This window comes from Schistocerca gregaria, chromosome 9 (assembly GCF_023897955.1).
Source record: "Schistocerca gregaria isolate iqSchGreg1 chromosome 9, iqSchGreg1.2, whole genome shotgun sequence".
Classification (NCBI taxonomy): domain Eukaryota; kingdom Metazoa; phylum Arthropoda; class Insecta; order Orthoptera; family Acrididae; genus Schistocerca; species Schistocerca gregaria.
The window spans coordinates 154910778-154926052 of record NC_064928.1 but is presented as its reverse complement, the minus strand read 5'-3'; the positions used below and the strand labels follow the sequence as shown (position 1 = coordinate 154926052).

At 45.8% G+C, this 15275-nt stretch overlaps 1 protein-coding gene across 1 annotated transcript in view; it reads left to right on the top strand.

Moving 5' to 3' along the window:
• Positions 1–15275, top strand: part of LOC126291470 (uncharacterized) — a 323747-nt gene that overhangs the window by 192151 nt on the left and 116321 nt on the right. The window contains exons 18-19 of the mRNA XM_049984981.1: positions 743–1136; positions 13549–13858. Of these exons, the coding sequence (XP_049840938.1) occupies positions 743–1136; positions 13549–13858 (704 nt within the window). The remainder of the gene's footprint in view (positions 1–742; positions 1137–13548; positions 13859–15275) is intronic.

The following is a 15275-nucleotide window of genomic DNA, read 5'->3' as shown; positions in this document are numbered from 1 at the left end:
TTTCGTCACAGGGTTATTTGGTAACGGTGATAGCGTTATGGAGATGTTTAGTAAACTCAAGTGGCAGACTCTGCAAGAGAGGCGCTCTGCATCGCGGTGTAGCTTGCTCGCCATATTTCGAGGGGGTACATTTCTGGATGAGGTATCGAATATACTGCTTCCCCCTACTTATACCTCCCGAGGAGATCACTAATGTAAAATTAGGGAGATTCGAGCGCGCACGGAGGCTTTCAGACAATCGTTCTTCCCGCGAACCATACGTCACTGGAACAGGAAAGGGAGGTAATGACAGTGACACGTAAACTGCTCTCCGCCACACACCGTTGGTTGGCTTGCGGAGTATAGATGTAGATGTAGGTGGACCAATACGATATAGACTTTGTGACTCATTTTGTGAACCTTTTTCTTTTGAATAAATCATCAAATTTTTCTGAAATCGTAAGCATTTGTAGTCTGTTCATGTCCATCACGTCTACTGATTTCCGTTCCATTTTGTTAATTCCTTCGTGGAGCGCTTTTATTTTATTTTTTTCTATGGGTGTATTTCGTCACGAAGCGGCTCATTTGTTCCTTTTTCTTTAACTGTTAAAGTGTTTGCGGCACCGTCTGTGCATGTAAGCTCGGGGTGAGGGGTGGAGGGGTGGGGTGCCGGGTACGGCACTGCTCGGGACGCGGTGTCGCTTCCTAGCGTCGCCTAGCGGCAACCGCCTGAACCATCACCGGTGGCCCCTGTTGTTGACAGGCTGAAGGCGACGCGCACGCCCAGCCCGACGCCGATGCGCGATCTGCACTCTCCCAGCCCCACGCCCGACATGATGCTACCCCAGCACCAGCTGCAGCCGCAGCCCCAGACCCTCCAGCCCCAGTCGCAGCTCGCGGGGGACCTGCTGCTCGGCGTCGACGACGACGACCTCGACCTTTCGGGACCCGCCCCCGCACCACCGCCTACGCCGCAGCCGGCTCCGCCCCCAACGCAGGCGGCCGCCGGCCCGCCGCAGAGGCCTCCACGACCCGAGAAGCCGCCGCCCCCGGCCGTGGTGCAGCAGCAGCAGCAACAGCAACAGCAACAGCAAGACTTCATGGACATCTTCGGCACTGCTGACGAGCAGCCTCCAACAAGTGTATCCCTGGCGCAGGTAAGGTCGCACCTTGCAATTATTAGACGTACAGGCTGCTTCTTTCCCAGCGTTTGTCTCCCAATGAAGTGGGGTCCGCTCTTCTGGTTCTCTATCTCCACTTGGCGCAGTCTTTTCTGGCCGATTAAAACTGTGTGCCGGACCGAGACTCGAACTCGGGACCTTTGCCTTTCGCTGGGAAGTGCTATACCAACTGGGCTACCGAAGCACGATTTACGCCTCGTCCTCACATCTTTAATTCCGCCAGTACCTAGTCTCCTACCTTCCAAACTTCCAGGAGTGTCATTTCTGGAAGGTTCGCGGGAGACCTGTGAAGTTTGGAAGGTATGAGACGAGGTATTGGCGGAATTACAGCTGTGAGGACGGGGCGTGAGTCGTGCTTGGGTAGCTCAGTTGGTAGAGCACTTGCCCGCGAAAGGCAAAGGTCCCGAGTTCGAGTCTCGGTCCGGCACACAGTTTTAATCTGCCAGGAAGTTTCATATCAGCGCACACTCCGCTGCCGAGTGAAAATTTCATTCTGGCACCGTCTTGTTTGGTGGAGACCCACAACCTTGAAGTCTTCAATGTCTAATCAAAACCATTTTTAAATCCGTTGGTTTACAGTACATGCCAATACAGCCATCTCAATAGTGGAATGTCAATTATGACGATACGAAAGCGGGAACACCACCACACCCAGTTCCCATGAGGAGAAAATTTCAGACCCAGCCGCGAATCCAACCCGGGTGCCTTCGGTTAGCGATCCGCCGCGCTGACTGCGCAGTTACTGAGGAAAACTGATAAAAAGTATCAGGACACCCATACGTATTGCGGAACTGATCATTAGGTGCCACGAGAGCAGATCCACCAATACAGAAAGAGACAGGTAGTGTTGTTTTGTTTGTGGGGACGCAATAACACAAATGGATCAGACAGGTAAATCAGTGGCTTCTAATATGGAGTAGTCATTGGATGTCTCCTGAGTAAGGGTACCTTCAGAGTCATTTGAACTCTTCTAGAGCAGCTCACGTCGACTGTCGATGTGATTGTGAAGTGGAAAAGTGGAGGAGCGACAAAGGCTAAACAAAGCCCTTATGTACTGATGGGCAAGGAGCGTTGAGTACTGTGAAAAGCAGAGGGGGGGGGGGAGATGTAAAACATCGCAAGAAAACAACGAAAGGAAAAAGGAATCGCTTGAGGGTCCGAAAGTTAGTCCGGACGTGCTACCAGCAGTCCATCTGCTAGATCACTGCGTGTGGAGAGTTAAAAAGCATGAGATACAATAGTCGGGCAGTTCCTCATAAGCCACAAATTTATGTACTCAATGGTAAGCGTTGCTTGAGGTGATGTTTAAAAAGCGGATGAATGGAAAAGTGTGTAATGCAGCGATAAGTGATGCTATATCCTGTCACAATCTGATGGAACAGTTTGCATGTGGCGAATGCCTCGAGAACATTACCTGCCAACGTGTATATTGGCAATAGTGAAGTACAGAGTAGTCATACTGCGGTATGGGTGAGTTTTTCATGGTTAGGGTATGATCCAGTTTCGTGCTTGAAAAACAGAAACTGCCGAAAAATATGGGCACATTTCACGGCAATAGGTGTTACGTACAGTTCATAAACAGTCTGAAGATAACTGTTTGCATCGCTGTGGCAATGCTCCCAGTTACAAAGCAACGTGTTAAGATAATGGTTCGTGGTCAATAGTGCATCTCAAATGGACTGGCCTGATGAGAGTCCCATCTCACAACGTAAAGTGTGGGAATAAAAACCACTGTCTCAGAGGTAATAACCAACCTGTTCATCTGTCAGTATGCGCCGTCAATATTATAAACAAGGTATGAGTGAAAAGTGGATGTTACCTGCACGGATCTTTATACTTCAACTTTTTGAGCTGTTGCTGGGCCGGCCTTTGTGGCCGAGCGGTTCTAGGAGTTTAAGTCCGGAACCTCGCTGCTGCTACGGTCGCAGGTTCGAATCCTGCCTCAGGCATTGTGTGTGGTGTTCTTAGGTTAGTTAGGTTCAAGTACTTGTAAGTCTACTGGGCTGATGACCTCCGATGTTAAGTCCCATAGTGCTCAGAGCCATTTGAACCATTTTTTGAGCTGTTGCTGGTTCATAATTAATCTTTATGTAACACAGATTGTCCTGGCATATTCTGACACTTGGGGATGGATTTATAATGGGAAATTTTATTGTATTGTACTTGCTCGTGTGACTACTAGGGTCGGTCGCCTCATTCTCTACCATATCCCGGCTCCTTATGCACCCACTTGCATGAGAACGGTAGCATGGCATCTTTGGGTCGAAAATGAGATTACTTTTTTCTCTTCCTCCTCACTTGGGACACGGGAGATTCGTCGACGTTCTTCAAACTCGAGCGGCGAAAGTGAAGTCACAAAGGCGAGAACACACTTCGCGCCGTTTTCAAAACCAGTCTTTTGATAGGCAGAAGGGAGATCGCGTGAGGAAGCGTCCAAGATTTACTAGAATTTCCCCTGTTCTCAAGGCACTGAATCCGTAAGCATCGTGCACTTTTTCCAGCCATCTGAATGGCTTAGCGTGTCGTCTTGTGTAGTGGATGTTGGGGATTGGCCGAGACCACGCCCACCATAAGATTTTTGCGCTGGACGGCTGTTACGCTGTTGGGGAATGACACTCTTATTCCACGCTTCGATGAGTACGCAAGCTTCTGTTTGAACGAGGATCTAAGTGTTAATTGGGCTTGAAATTAATCGGCTCATGTTCAAACCTGATGACATTAGAGCCACCAGGCGTTGTGGGTGATTCACTATCGCTAGTCATTTTATCATTTCATGTGGGGTTTTAGATAAAGCCCGTGTAAGCCTTTAACTAACAGTGTAGTCATTGGGGAATCTTGTACTAACTCTTTCTTTCAGATTATCAAACCTAATTAGGATTGGTAAAGTTACTGGAGGTACTGACGAGTGAGTCTGTGCTGATGCAGACGTACGATAGATCAGCTCGTGGTCATGTGTTGCTGTCACTACGGCGTAATTGAAGTGGACCATGGGTTGCCAGTTTGTAGCGGGTCACGTTTTTTTGACACTAGATATTGAGCGTCATTGATGGAGGGGAGCAAATGTCATTACACCAGCTGCGACATAGTGATCCAATACTGCCATATGTTTTTTTTTTATTCCAGTCTTTGATCACAATATCATTTCTTTTGACGGTGACTGGTTTCAGTCTGTACTCACCATCCTCATGAGCATGTCATTACTGACTGAAATCGGTCGTCGTCAAAAGACTGGAATAAAAAACATTTGAAATGTCATGACTTTAACAGGGACGGTGGGAGGGAAAGCGACACTTTGTGAGCGGTGGAATGGAGTCTTTACTTGACTCAGTGGGTGAGGTGGGAGCGAAACACATTGGTGGTTCCACTATCAGTCATTTATTGACACAAGACTCTTTGAACAAACAGAGTAATGTAGCGTCTCTTAACACACTCAGTTTCTCATGGCAGTGGTGCGGTGCTGAGTCGCAGCTTCAGATTCCAGTGACTGCTGACACGGCGACGGCTTGAGTTCCTGCGGAGAGCCAGGCGTCGAGTTCTTCCCTCAGTACCATGTCCTTGATTCTCGGCGCGCCGCGGTTTTCTCCTTGTGTATTCGCTCGTTGAGTTATTAACAAGCGACTACTGTATGGCGCAGTGACCCCTCAGGTTCGGCGTCTTCTGGGGATTTCATCAAACTATAGGTTCACAGGTGACCCATTTTGTAAGACCGCAGTCCCTTCGTCCTCACCAGCCACCAGGGCAAGTGACACGAGAACTCCTTTCGGTAACATCTGGGATGGCATCTTCCGCGTTGACCTATTGGCGTGGAGCCAACATCTTCTGTCGAGCAGCGTAGTGACTAAGTCGTTCCAATGAAGCAAGGAGTCCGCTGACTAACCATCAACTCGTCCGTCCGGGCGACATTTCTTTGTCTTAGAATTATATATTAATACCTTAAGCTGCTTACGGGCGTTGATGTATATCAACGGGGACAGGTGAGAATGCGTGCCCCGACCGGGACTCGAACTCGGGATCTCCTGCTTACATGGCAGACGCTCTATCCACCTGCGCCACCGAGTGCACAGAGGATAGTGCGACTGCAGGGACTATCTCGCGCATGCCTCCCGCGAGACCCACATTCACACCTCATATGTCCACACACTACATTCGTAGTGTTCCTACTCAACACACTCATTACTGGTTGAAGACATTCTTACCAAGTCTCGTAAGAGTTCAGGTAAACATGTGTGCATCTGCACAGGAGGAGGAGGTAATGACTGGTATTGCCAGAACTATATACTTATATGGATATTTTCACCTGACTCTGTTGATCTTTATCAAAGCCCGTCACGAGCTGAAGGTATTAAAACATAAATCTAATTTCGTTCTAGATGGCTGCAGGTCGTGTCGGAAAGAGCAGACACCATATCCACATAAGTCAATTCAACTAAGTACCTGGGTGTTAAAATTACGAACGACTTTACTTGGAAAGACCACATAGATAATATTGTGGGGAAGGCGAGCCAAAGGTTGCGTTTCATTGGCAGGACACTTAGAAGATGCAACAAGTCCACTAAAGAGACAGCTTACACTAAACTCGTTCGTTCTCTGTTAGAATATTGCTGCGCGGTGTGGGATCCTCACCAGGTGGAATTGACGGAGGACATCGAAAGGGTGCAAAAAAAGGGCAGCTCGTTTTGTATTATCACGTAATAAGGGAGAGAGTGTGGCAGATATGAAACGCGAATTGGGATGGAAGTCATTACAGCAAAGACGTTTTTCGTCGCGGCGAGATCTTTTTACGAAATTTGTCAACAACTTTCTCTTCCGAATGCGAAATTATTTTGTTGAGCCCAACCTACATAGGTAGGAATGATCATCAAAATAAATCAGAACTCGAACAGAAAGTTTAGGTGTTCGTTTTTCCCGCGCGCTGTTAGGAATAGTAGAGAGATAGTATGATTGTGGTTCGATGAACCTTCTGCCAAGCACTTAAATGTGAATTGCAGAGTAGTCATGTAGATGTAGAAGTATATATTACTTTGTTCTCCCCCCCCCCCCCCCAGAGGACCCCCTCATGCCCGTTTGTCGGAGGTATTTGGTATTTTCGCCAATGTCGCAAAGTTCCTAGGGCGGAAACTTACTCTTTGGTCATTGATCTATGCTTCTCACGAATGTCGACACGCGTGCTAGCTTTCCTTGTTTTAACTCTATGCTGGCGTGGTAGGGCACTGGCCTTGACGCCTTCCTCAGCAACTACAGATACGTCACGCATGTGAGTTCAGTATACTGACAGCTGCTGGAGCATTGACCGCTGATGTTGAACTGCGCTGATAGTTGTTCTTCTTGGAAGCATTGCTCGCTCGTTGATCCATCGAGGTGCCTTTGTTACTGTTGACGTGCACACTGCCTCTGTAGACTGTCACCTTTAATTTTAGTCTTGTTTTTGCACTTGCTGCATTTTAGTAACACTCGTCCGTTATTGTTTCCGTTCGGGCGCTAAAGACTACACTGTTGAGCGCCCATAACACCATATCCATCCATCCGCGTCCATCGAAGTGGTGACTGCTGCTGCACAAACTCCACTGGCCATGGGCCTTATAACGATATGTTTACCTAATGTGTATACATAAACATATGTTATAAACGTCCCCGTTCGTAGTCGCTAATTATAACAATATGTTTCTTTTGTGCTGTAACATATAGCTATAATCAGCGGTGGAAATATATTTGCGAACGCCGATCTTGTGCGGCTGTCTCTTGTTGGATCGTCTGATCAGTCGGAAGTTCCATTGCAGAGGAGAGTAAATGCCTATTCAAAATATAATTATTTTTGGATAGCTCAAAATGAATTTCCTAATGGACTGTAGTCTATCATGCATTTACCAGTAGAATGTGGCGCGGAGAAAATATTTCACGCATACAACTTCCGTCCGATTTCGACGAAAGAATTCGTGACTGTGAACTGTCTATTTGGCAGAAACATAAAGAAAATTAAATAACTTCATGAAGGAGTGAGACATAGATTCTACACTAAATAAATAGTCCATACACCAATTCCATCTAAATCTGAATTTATGGCAATTAATAGAAGAACTTACACTGCAATGAAGAATTTTAACATGGATGCCGTTTTGACTAGCACTTCTCTTCTCGTAATGACAATAATTCCGTTGACGTTTTCACATACACGTCGCACAATAAATTTACTGCTATTCAGTATTGCACTTTTACTTTACACTAAAATAATATTATTTTGCCCGCATCTCGTGGTCGTGCGGTAGCGTTCTCGCTTCCCACGCCCGGGTCCCGGGTTCGATTCCCGGCGGGGTCAGGGATTTTCTCTGCCTCGTGATGGCTGGGGGTTGTGTGATGTCCTTAGGTTAGTTAGGTTTAAGTAGTTCAAAGTTTCAGGGGACTGTTGACCTAAGATGTTAAGTCCTATAGTGCTCAGAGCCATTTTAATATTATTTTTAACGATGATAATAATAATACGGCGCCAAGACATGCGCATCCGACACAAGTTACAAGAGACAAGAAAATAATGAGTAACTGTTCATCTAGAATATCTCGTAAATAAAAGAAAATGTGTAAAAGTGTTCTTCTGTCCGTTTTTCGCTCCGCGGTTTTCAAAGTTAACAACTCACTGCGTCTCTGACGGCGCTTCGACAATAAACAAGTTACGTCACAGGTCATTCACCTTTTACATTCTCGCAACATTATTTGCTAACTGTAGCTGTTGCCGAGCGACTGCTCGATTAGTGAATGATTTAAAGTGATAAGGCAATCACATAATGTTACAGCCTCCTAGTTCGACTACTTCCGAATATTGTGGCTAAACTTGTCAAAGTCTCTAAAAGGTTCACTTAACCTATAATAAGTCTTCACGTATTTTTCTGCCGGGTCTCTGCTTTGAACAACCATAACACACAAGTCCCATGCTTCTTGACAGTCCGTAGGGGAAGGAAGCGGGAGATCCGCACCGCCGTACTAGGCAAGGTCATAATAGAGATGGTTTGCCGTTGCCTTCGTCCGACCGTAATGGGGATGAATGATGACGAAGACACCACCACCCAGTCATCACGGGGCAGGTGAAAATCCCTGACCCCGCCGGAAATCGAACCCGGGACGCCGTGACCGGGAAGCGAGAACGCTACCGCGAGACCACAAGCTGCGGACATAATTGTTATAAACAACCATAAATGACACAACTACTATACATTCTACAGGTTTAAAGAATGCTAGCATTCACTGTATCAAATAGTTTATTCACGGTTTCATAGAAGTGTGTTAGGTCCGCTGTTGTTTTCTATCTACATAAATGATCTTTTGGATAGGGCGGATAGCAATGTGCGGCTGTTTGCTGATGATGCTGTGGTGTACGGGAAGGTGTCGTCGTTGAGTGACTGTAGGAGGATACAAGATTACTTGGAGAGGATTTATGATTGGTGTAAAGAATGGCAGCTAACTCTAAATATAGATAAATGTAAATTAATGCAGATGAATAGGAAAAAGAATCCCGTAATCTTTGAATGCGCCATTAGTAGTGTAGCGCTTCACACAGTCACGTCGATTAAATATTTGGGCGAAACATTGCAGAGCGATATGAAGTGGGACAAGCATGTAATGGCAGTTGTGGGGAAGGCGGATAGTCGTCTTCGGTTCATTGGTAGAATTTTGGGAAGATGTGGTTCGTTTGTAAAGGAGACCGCTTATAAAACACTAATACGATCTATTTTTGAGTACTGCTCGAGCGTTTGGGATCCCTATCAGATCGGATTGAGGGAGGATATAGAAGCAATTCAGAGGCGGGCTGCTAGACTTGTTACTGGTAGGTTTGAGCATCACGCGAGTGTTACGGAAATGCTTCAGGAACTCGGGTGGCAGTCTCTTGAGGAAAGGAGGCGTTCTTTTCGTGAATCGCTACTGAGGAAATTTAGAGAACCAGCATTTGAGGCTGACCGCAGTAAAAGGTTACTGCCGCCAACTTATATTTCGCGGAAAGACCACAAACATAAGACAAGACAGATTAGGGCTAGTACAGAGGCATATAGGCAGTCATTTTTCCCTCGTTCTGTTTGGGGTTGGACATGGAGAGAAGATCGTAATTGTGGTACGAGGTACCCTCCGCCACGCACCGTGTGGTGGATTGCGGAGTATGTATGTGGGTGTAGATGGTGATGCTATCGTTTGTGTTCCTAGTTTCTGTCTGTGGCGATTTATTTGCTTGCGTGCACGTCTGCTGTCGTTTCGTCACTTCCTATGACAATAACTATGAACGCAGTGAGCTCAAAAATTCTGGAGAAAAACGACTTCAAAGTTTTCCAGACATCTTTAATACACTGAAGCGGTGGTTTCTTTCGATTGGCCTCGTGGTTCTGTGGTAGAAAGCTTGTCTACGATGTGGGCAGCTCGCATTCGATACCCAGCCCTGGTATGTTTAAACAAAGGTGCATGTTCTATGAGAATTTACGTGAAGTGTTAAATACATAAGGGAAAAATCGTTATTTTTTAAAATTCTGAACAGTCTTTATCAACAAAGGTTTCTAAATAAAATCACTAGTTCAGAATTCAAATTTTTTAAATAGTGTATTTTTTGTGCAGAACGTAATTAGAAGTAAGAAGACATTTCTCATAAAAATGGCAATTAGGTATCTGTTAATTAGCATCTATTTGATTAATATTATCTTGAAATGACGTAGGTATTCGAATTTAACGAAAAAACGTAAATAACGAGTGGAACGAGACGTGAGCCAGCGCTCCAGCACTTACCAGTCTCGACCCTTTTTAAATATCATAAAACTTTATTCAGTTAAGTATTTACGCACAAATATTTCGTTTCATCTTTTTCCTTTTATAATTCCCTATCTTATTACATTTTCATTGAATATCTTCTTGGTGTTTAGAGTTCGTTTTGGTGTTAGGGTATTTTTCTCTGCATCTGACGATTGTCCACAGAAAAATGTTATGATAGTTGCACGAGTTTAAACAACACAATAATATGAGACTAAGTCCACAGTCTGCATTATTAGGTTTCAGTGGCCAGGACACCTGCATGGCAAGTGAGCACTGTACAGAGCCACGGTGCCTACTGGAAAATGTTGCAGTACCTTTCGTGTATTAAAGACTCTCCCAAAATTTCAAAGTCAACTTTCTCAACAATTTTTGAAAGTTTCTTCGAACTACTTTTGGCAGTGACTGTTTGAGTTCTGAACTTCAAATACCATAAATAAAAAAAAATTAAAGTCCGATTCGTCTCCATGGTTGACCGTCATCAGGCTGGGGGGGGGGGGGGGTGTTTATGTGGGGGAGGTTTCTCTCGCCACAGATTAGACCTGGGGGGTCTGTCGTCTGCTCTCTGACACGCGTTCCAACCTAACCCATATAGTTCCACCTCTTTCTAAATTATTTGCCTGTGGCGTCAATATTCCATTCAATGCTCCAGTTTTACCCGTCCTACATACCATTTCACAAGCGGAGTCAACGACGTTCGGATCACGGGTTTACTTCAATCGCTGTGCACTTCCGGTGCTACTTTGAGATAACATAATGTGCGAGTAGTAAGGCGTACTGCTTTTGAGATTTCGAGAAAATCGCAGGAGATGATGTACGCTTCAGTGATGTACTTGTTCATTGCGATCCTGAAAGCTTCAGGGTGGCGGTCATGTGGTTAGCGTTCAAGCTCCGTAATCGGTGGATAGTTAGATCGATTTTTTAACTTAATTTGTTTTCAATACTATTCATTTTGGCCAACAGCAATGGAGGATGTAACTTTGAGAATACCAGCCAAAAATTCAAACATCAGCCGAAGAACCCGAGACAGGATCTAACAGGCAATTTGTGAACAAGTAGCCACGAAAGACTTAATTTCTTTATACCGGTCATTTTATCTCATGCATTACATTTGAAAGGTAATATGATGAAAGGACAAGCGAATTTGCATGAACTCTTACTGAAATTATTAATTTTTATTATGACTACGAATATTACATTATGAACAAGTAAACGACTAAACGCATAAAATTTTCGTGAAAATGTATGACTGTTGCGATTTCCAAAATGCATTATACATGCTATCGGGTAAGGTAGCGAGAACTGTTTGCACCTGGACGCTTTGATATGCACACAAGCGTTTCAAAGACTAGGGAATATCCTGTAAAGTCCAAGTCAAATATCGACAAATAAAAGTGTAAATAACTTCATTGAATAATACAATGAACTACAATATGCCACAATATGAGGGTAACATACTATTAATCGTCGGATGTGTTTTCGATACATCAAGTTGGAGTATTACGTTTTTCACAAAGGCATGGAAAAAATAAAGCGTCGTCTACTACATCGAATGAATACAGTTTTCGCGCATGCACAAGGAATCTTCAGAGTTCTTAAGGAAAAACAAAGCTCTTCGACATTTTGAAAAATTTCTCTTTATTCCCACACTTTGGATGCAAACCGTGCTTACCGCAAGAATTTCGTAAAAATCGGCACGCAGATTGGCGATGTTCGATTGAAGGTATTTTAATAGCATCTTCACGAGAATAGATTTCTCGTTTGTCAACAAAATATGAACAAGTCTCAAGCCGCTGGGTAAAGTTTCTAATACCCATAGAAACACAAGTAGCATAACATTTGTTCTAATAATAAAAATTAGTAAACAGCGAAATAACATTGGAAACTGAATAAAACTTCATGTAAATAAACATAACTCTTCATCATACACTGAAGAGTTGGTTGGTTGGTTGGTTTGGCCGAGGGGACCCAAGAGCAAGGTCATCGGTTCCATCGGGTTAGGGAAAGATGAGGAAGGAAGTTCGTCGTGCCGTTTCAAAGGAATCATCCCGCCATTCGCCTGAAGCGATTTAGGGAAATCACGGAAAACCTAAATCAGGAAAGCCTCCCGCATGCGAGTCCAGTGTGCTACCCAATGCGCCACCTCGCTCAGTACACTGAAGAGTCAAAGAAACTGGTACACCTGCCAAATATCGTGTAGGGCTACTGCGAGCACTCAGAAGCGCCGCAACACTCGACTAATGCATGAAGTAGTGCTGTAGGGAACTACTGGAGGGAACTGACACCATGGATCCCGCAGGGCGGTCCATAAATCCGTAAGAGTTCGAGGGGGTGGAGATCTCTTCTGACCAGTACGTTGCAAGGCATCCCAGATATGCTCAATAATGTTGATGTTTGGGGAATTTCGTGGCCAGCGGAAGTGTTTAAATCCAGTAAAGCGTTCATGGAGCAATTCTGATGCACAGTGGACCTCAGTGGATGCAGGTGATCAGACAGGATGCTTACGTACGTGTCACCTGTAAGAATCGTATCTAGACATAGGAGTGAGTGTTCCCATATTACTCCCACTGCACACGCCCCACACCATTACAGAGCCTCCACCAGCATCAATTGTCCCCTGCTGAAATGCAGGGTCCATGGATTCTTGAGGTTTTCTCCATATCCGTACACGTTCATCCGCTCGATACATTTTGAAATGTTTTCAGCCATTAACAGTGTAATGTCGGCGTTGACTTGCCCAGGCAAGGCCCGAAAGCTTTGTGTCGCGCAATCAAGGATACACGAGTGGGCCTTTGGCTGCGAAAACCCATATCGATGATGTTTCGTTGAATGGTTTGCACGCTGACACTTGTTGATGGCCCAGCATTGAAATGTGCAGCAATTTGGTGAATGGTTACACTTTCGTCAGGACCATTTTCGGCCGCAGCGATGTCGACGGTTTGATGTGATACCGGATTGCTGATATTCCCTTTACACTCCTGAAATGGTCGTATCGATAATTCCCACTTCATCGATACTTCGGAGATACTGTATCACAACGTTCATGTGTTGACTATAACAGCACGTTCAAAATCACTTCAATCTTGATAAGCTGCCATTGTAGGAGCTGTAACCGATCTGACAAATGCGCCAGACACTTGTCTTATATAGGCGTTGCCGACCGCATCTGCGTATTCTGCCTGTTTACATATCTCCGTATTTGAAAACGAGTGCCTATATCAGTTTCTTTGGCGATTGAGTGTAAATGACTAGTGTTGAGTAAATATAAATAAGAAAAGACTGTTCAGGACTCGATCCACCGATTACGGAACATCAACGCTAACCACATAACCGTCGCCAGCTTGTGGTCAGGGTCGCAAAGCACCGGTACATGTCACTGACGCGTAAAATTTCTTCCGCTATTTTTTCGAAATCTACTAATCTTGGACTATCAAAAGCGTACAAAGTTTGAAATAAATCTGTGATCCGACCGTCGTGGTCTCACCATCACTTCCTAGCTGACGTCACTAACTCCAGATGGACTAGCACTGCAACGACAGAATGATTATCCCGTTGTTCAGTCCCTTAACCTACCAACCATCGACTCTGTGGCCACAGCAGAGACTCTTGCCCACAGACGAACCAGGCGCCAGCGCGGCCCAGCACTTCGGACATCCTGGGTCTGTTCGACGCGGCCCCCGCCACCACTGCCGCCAACGTCGACGTGATGATGCAGCAGCAGCAGCCACCCAGGCAGCCTTCTGGGGGCGCATCTCCCGTAGCAGCAGACCTACTGCTGGGCGACGCCTTTGGGGAGCCGATGACGTCAGCCCAAGAACTTCAGCAGCAGCAGGACACGTCTGCCGTGATGGACTTCACAGGCGTCTCCGCGGGGCCCGCGGCTGCAGAGAGCGACCACCCAGTGGCGGATTTCGACTTCCTTGGAGGTGAGTAACCCTTCCTCTACTCCTACCCTGTTTTCAGAGGGGAAGAGGGTCGATAATGTCATAAAATCGACATGTGTTGGAGCAAGTGGTGGGATAACCCAGTGGTCGGCAAACTCGTTAGTCGAAAGTGCCATATGTGAACAGCACGACGATTGAAAGCTCTTTTGAGAACCCGATTTTTAAATCTTAAACTACACTACTGGCCATTAAAATTGCTGCACCGAGAAGACATGCAGATGATAAACGGGTATTCATTGGACCAATATATTAAACTAGAACTGGAAAGTACATTTTCACGCAGTTTGGGTGCATAGCTCCTGAGAAATCAGTACCAAGACAAACGAGCTCCGGCCGTAATAACGGCCTTGATACGCCTGGGCATTGAGTCAAACAGAGTTTGCAAGGCGTGTACAGGTACAGCTGCCCATGCAGCTTCAACACGATACCACAGTTTAAGTGACTGGTGTATTGTGAAGAGCCAGTTGCTCGGCCACTATTGATCAGACATTTTCAATTTGTGAGAGATCTGGAGACTGTGCTGGCCAGGGCAGCAGTCGAACATTTTGTGCATCCAGAAAGGCCCGTACAGGACCTGCAACATGCGGCGGTGCATTATCCTGCTGAAATGTAGGGTTTTGCAGGGATCGAATGAAGGGTAGAGCCACAGGTCGTAACACATCTGAAATGTAACGTCCACTGTTCAAAGTGCCGTCAACTCGAACAAGAAGTCACCGTGACGTGTAACCAATGGCACCCCATACCATCACGCCGGGTGATACGCCAGTAGGGTGATGACGAATACACGCTTCCAATGTGCGGTCACGCGATGTCGAAACGGATGCAACCATAATGATGCTGTAAACAGTACCTGGATTCATCTGAAAAAATGACGTTTTGCCATTCGTGCACCCAGGTTCGTCGTTGAGTACACCATCGCAGGCGGTCCTGTCTGTGATGCAGCGTCAAGGATAACCGCAGCCATGTACTCCGAGCTGATAGTCCATGCTGCTGCAAACGTCGTTGAACTGTTCGTGCAGATGGTTGTTGTCTTGCAAATGTCCCCATCTGTTGACTCAGGTATCGAGACGTGCCTGCACGATCCGTTATAGACACGCGGATAAGATGCCTGTCATCTCGACTGCTAGTGATACGAGGCCGTTGGGATCCAGCACGGCGTTCCGTATTACCCTCCTGAAGTCACCGATTCCATAGTCTGCAAACAGTCATTGGATCTCGACCAATGCGACCAGCAATGTCGCGATACGATAAACCGCAATCGCGATAGGCTACAATCGGACCTTTATCAAAGTCGGAAACGGGATGGTACGCATTTCTCCTCCTTACATGAGGCATGACAACAACGTTTTACCAGGCAACGTCGGTCAACTGTTTGCTTATGAGAAATCGGTTGGAATCT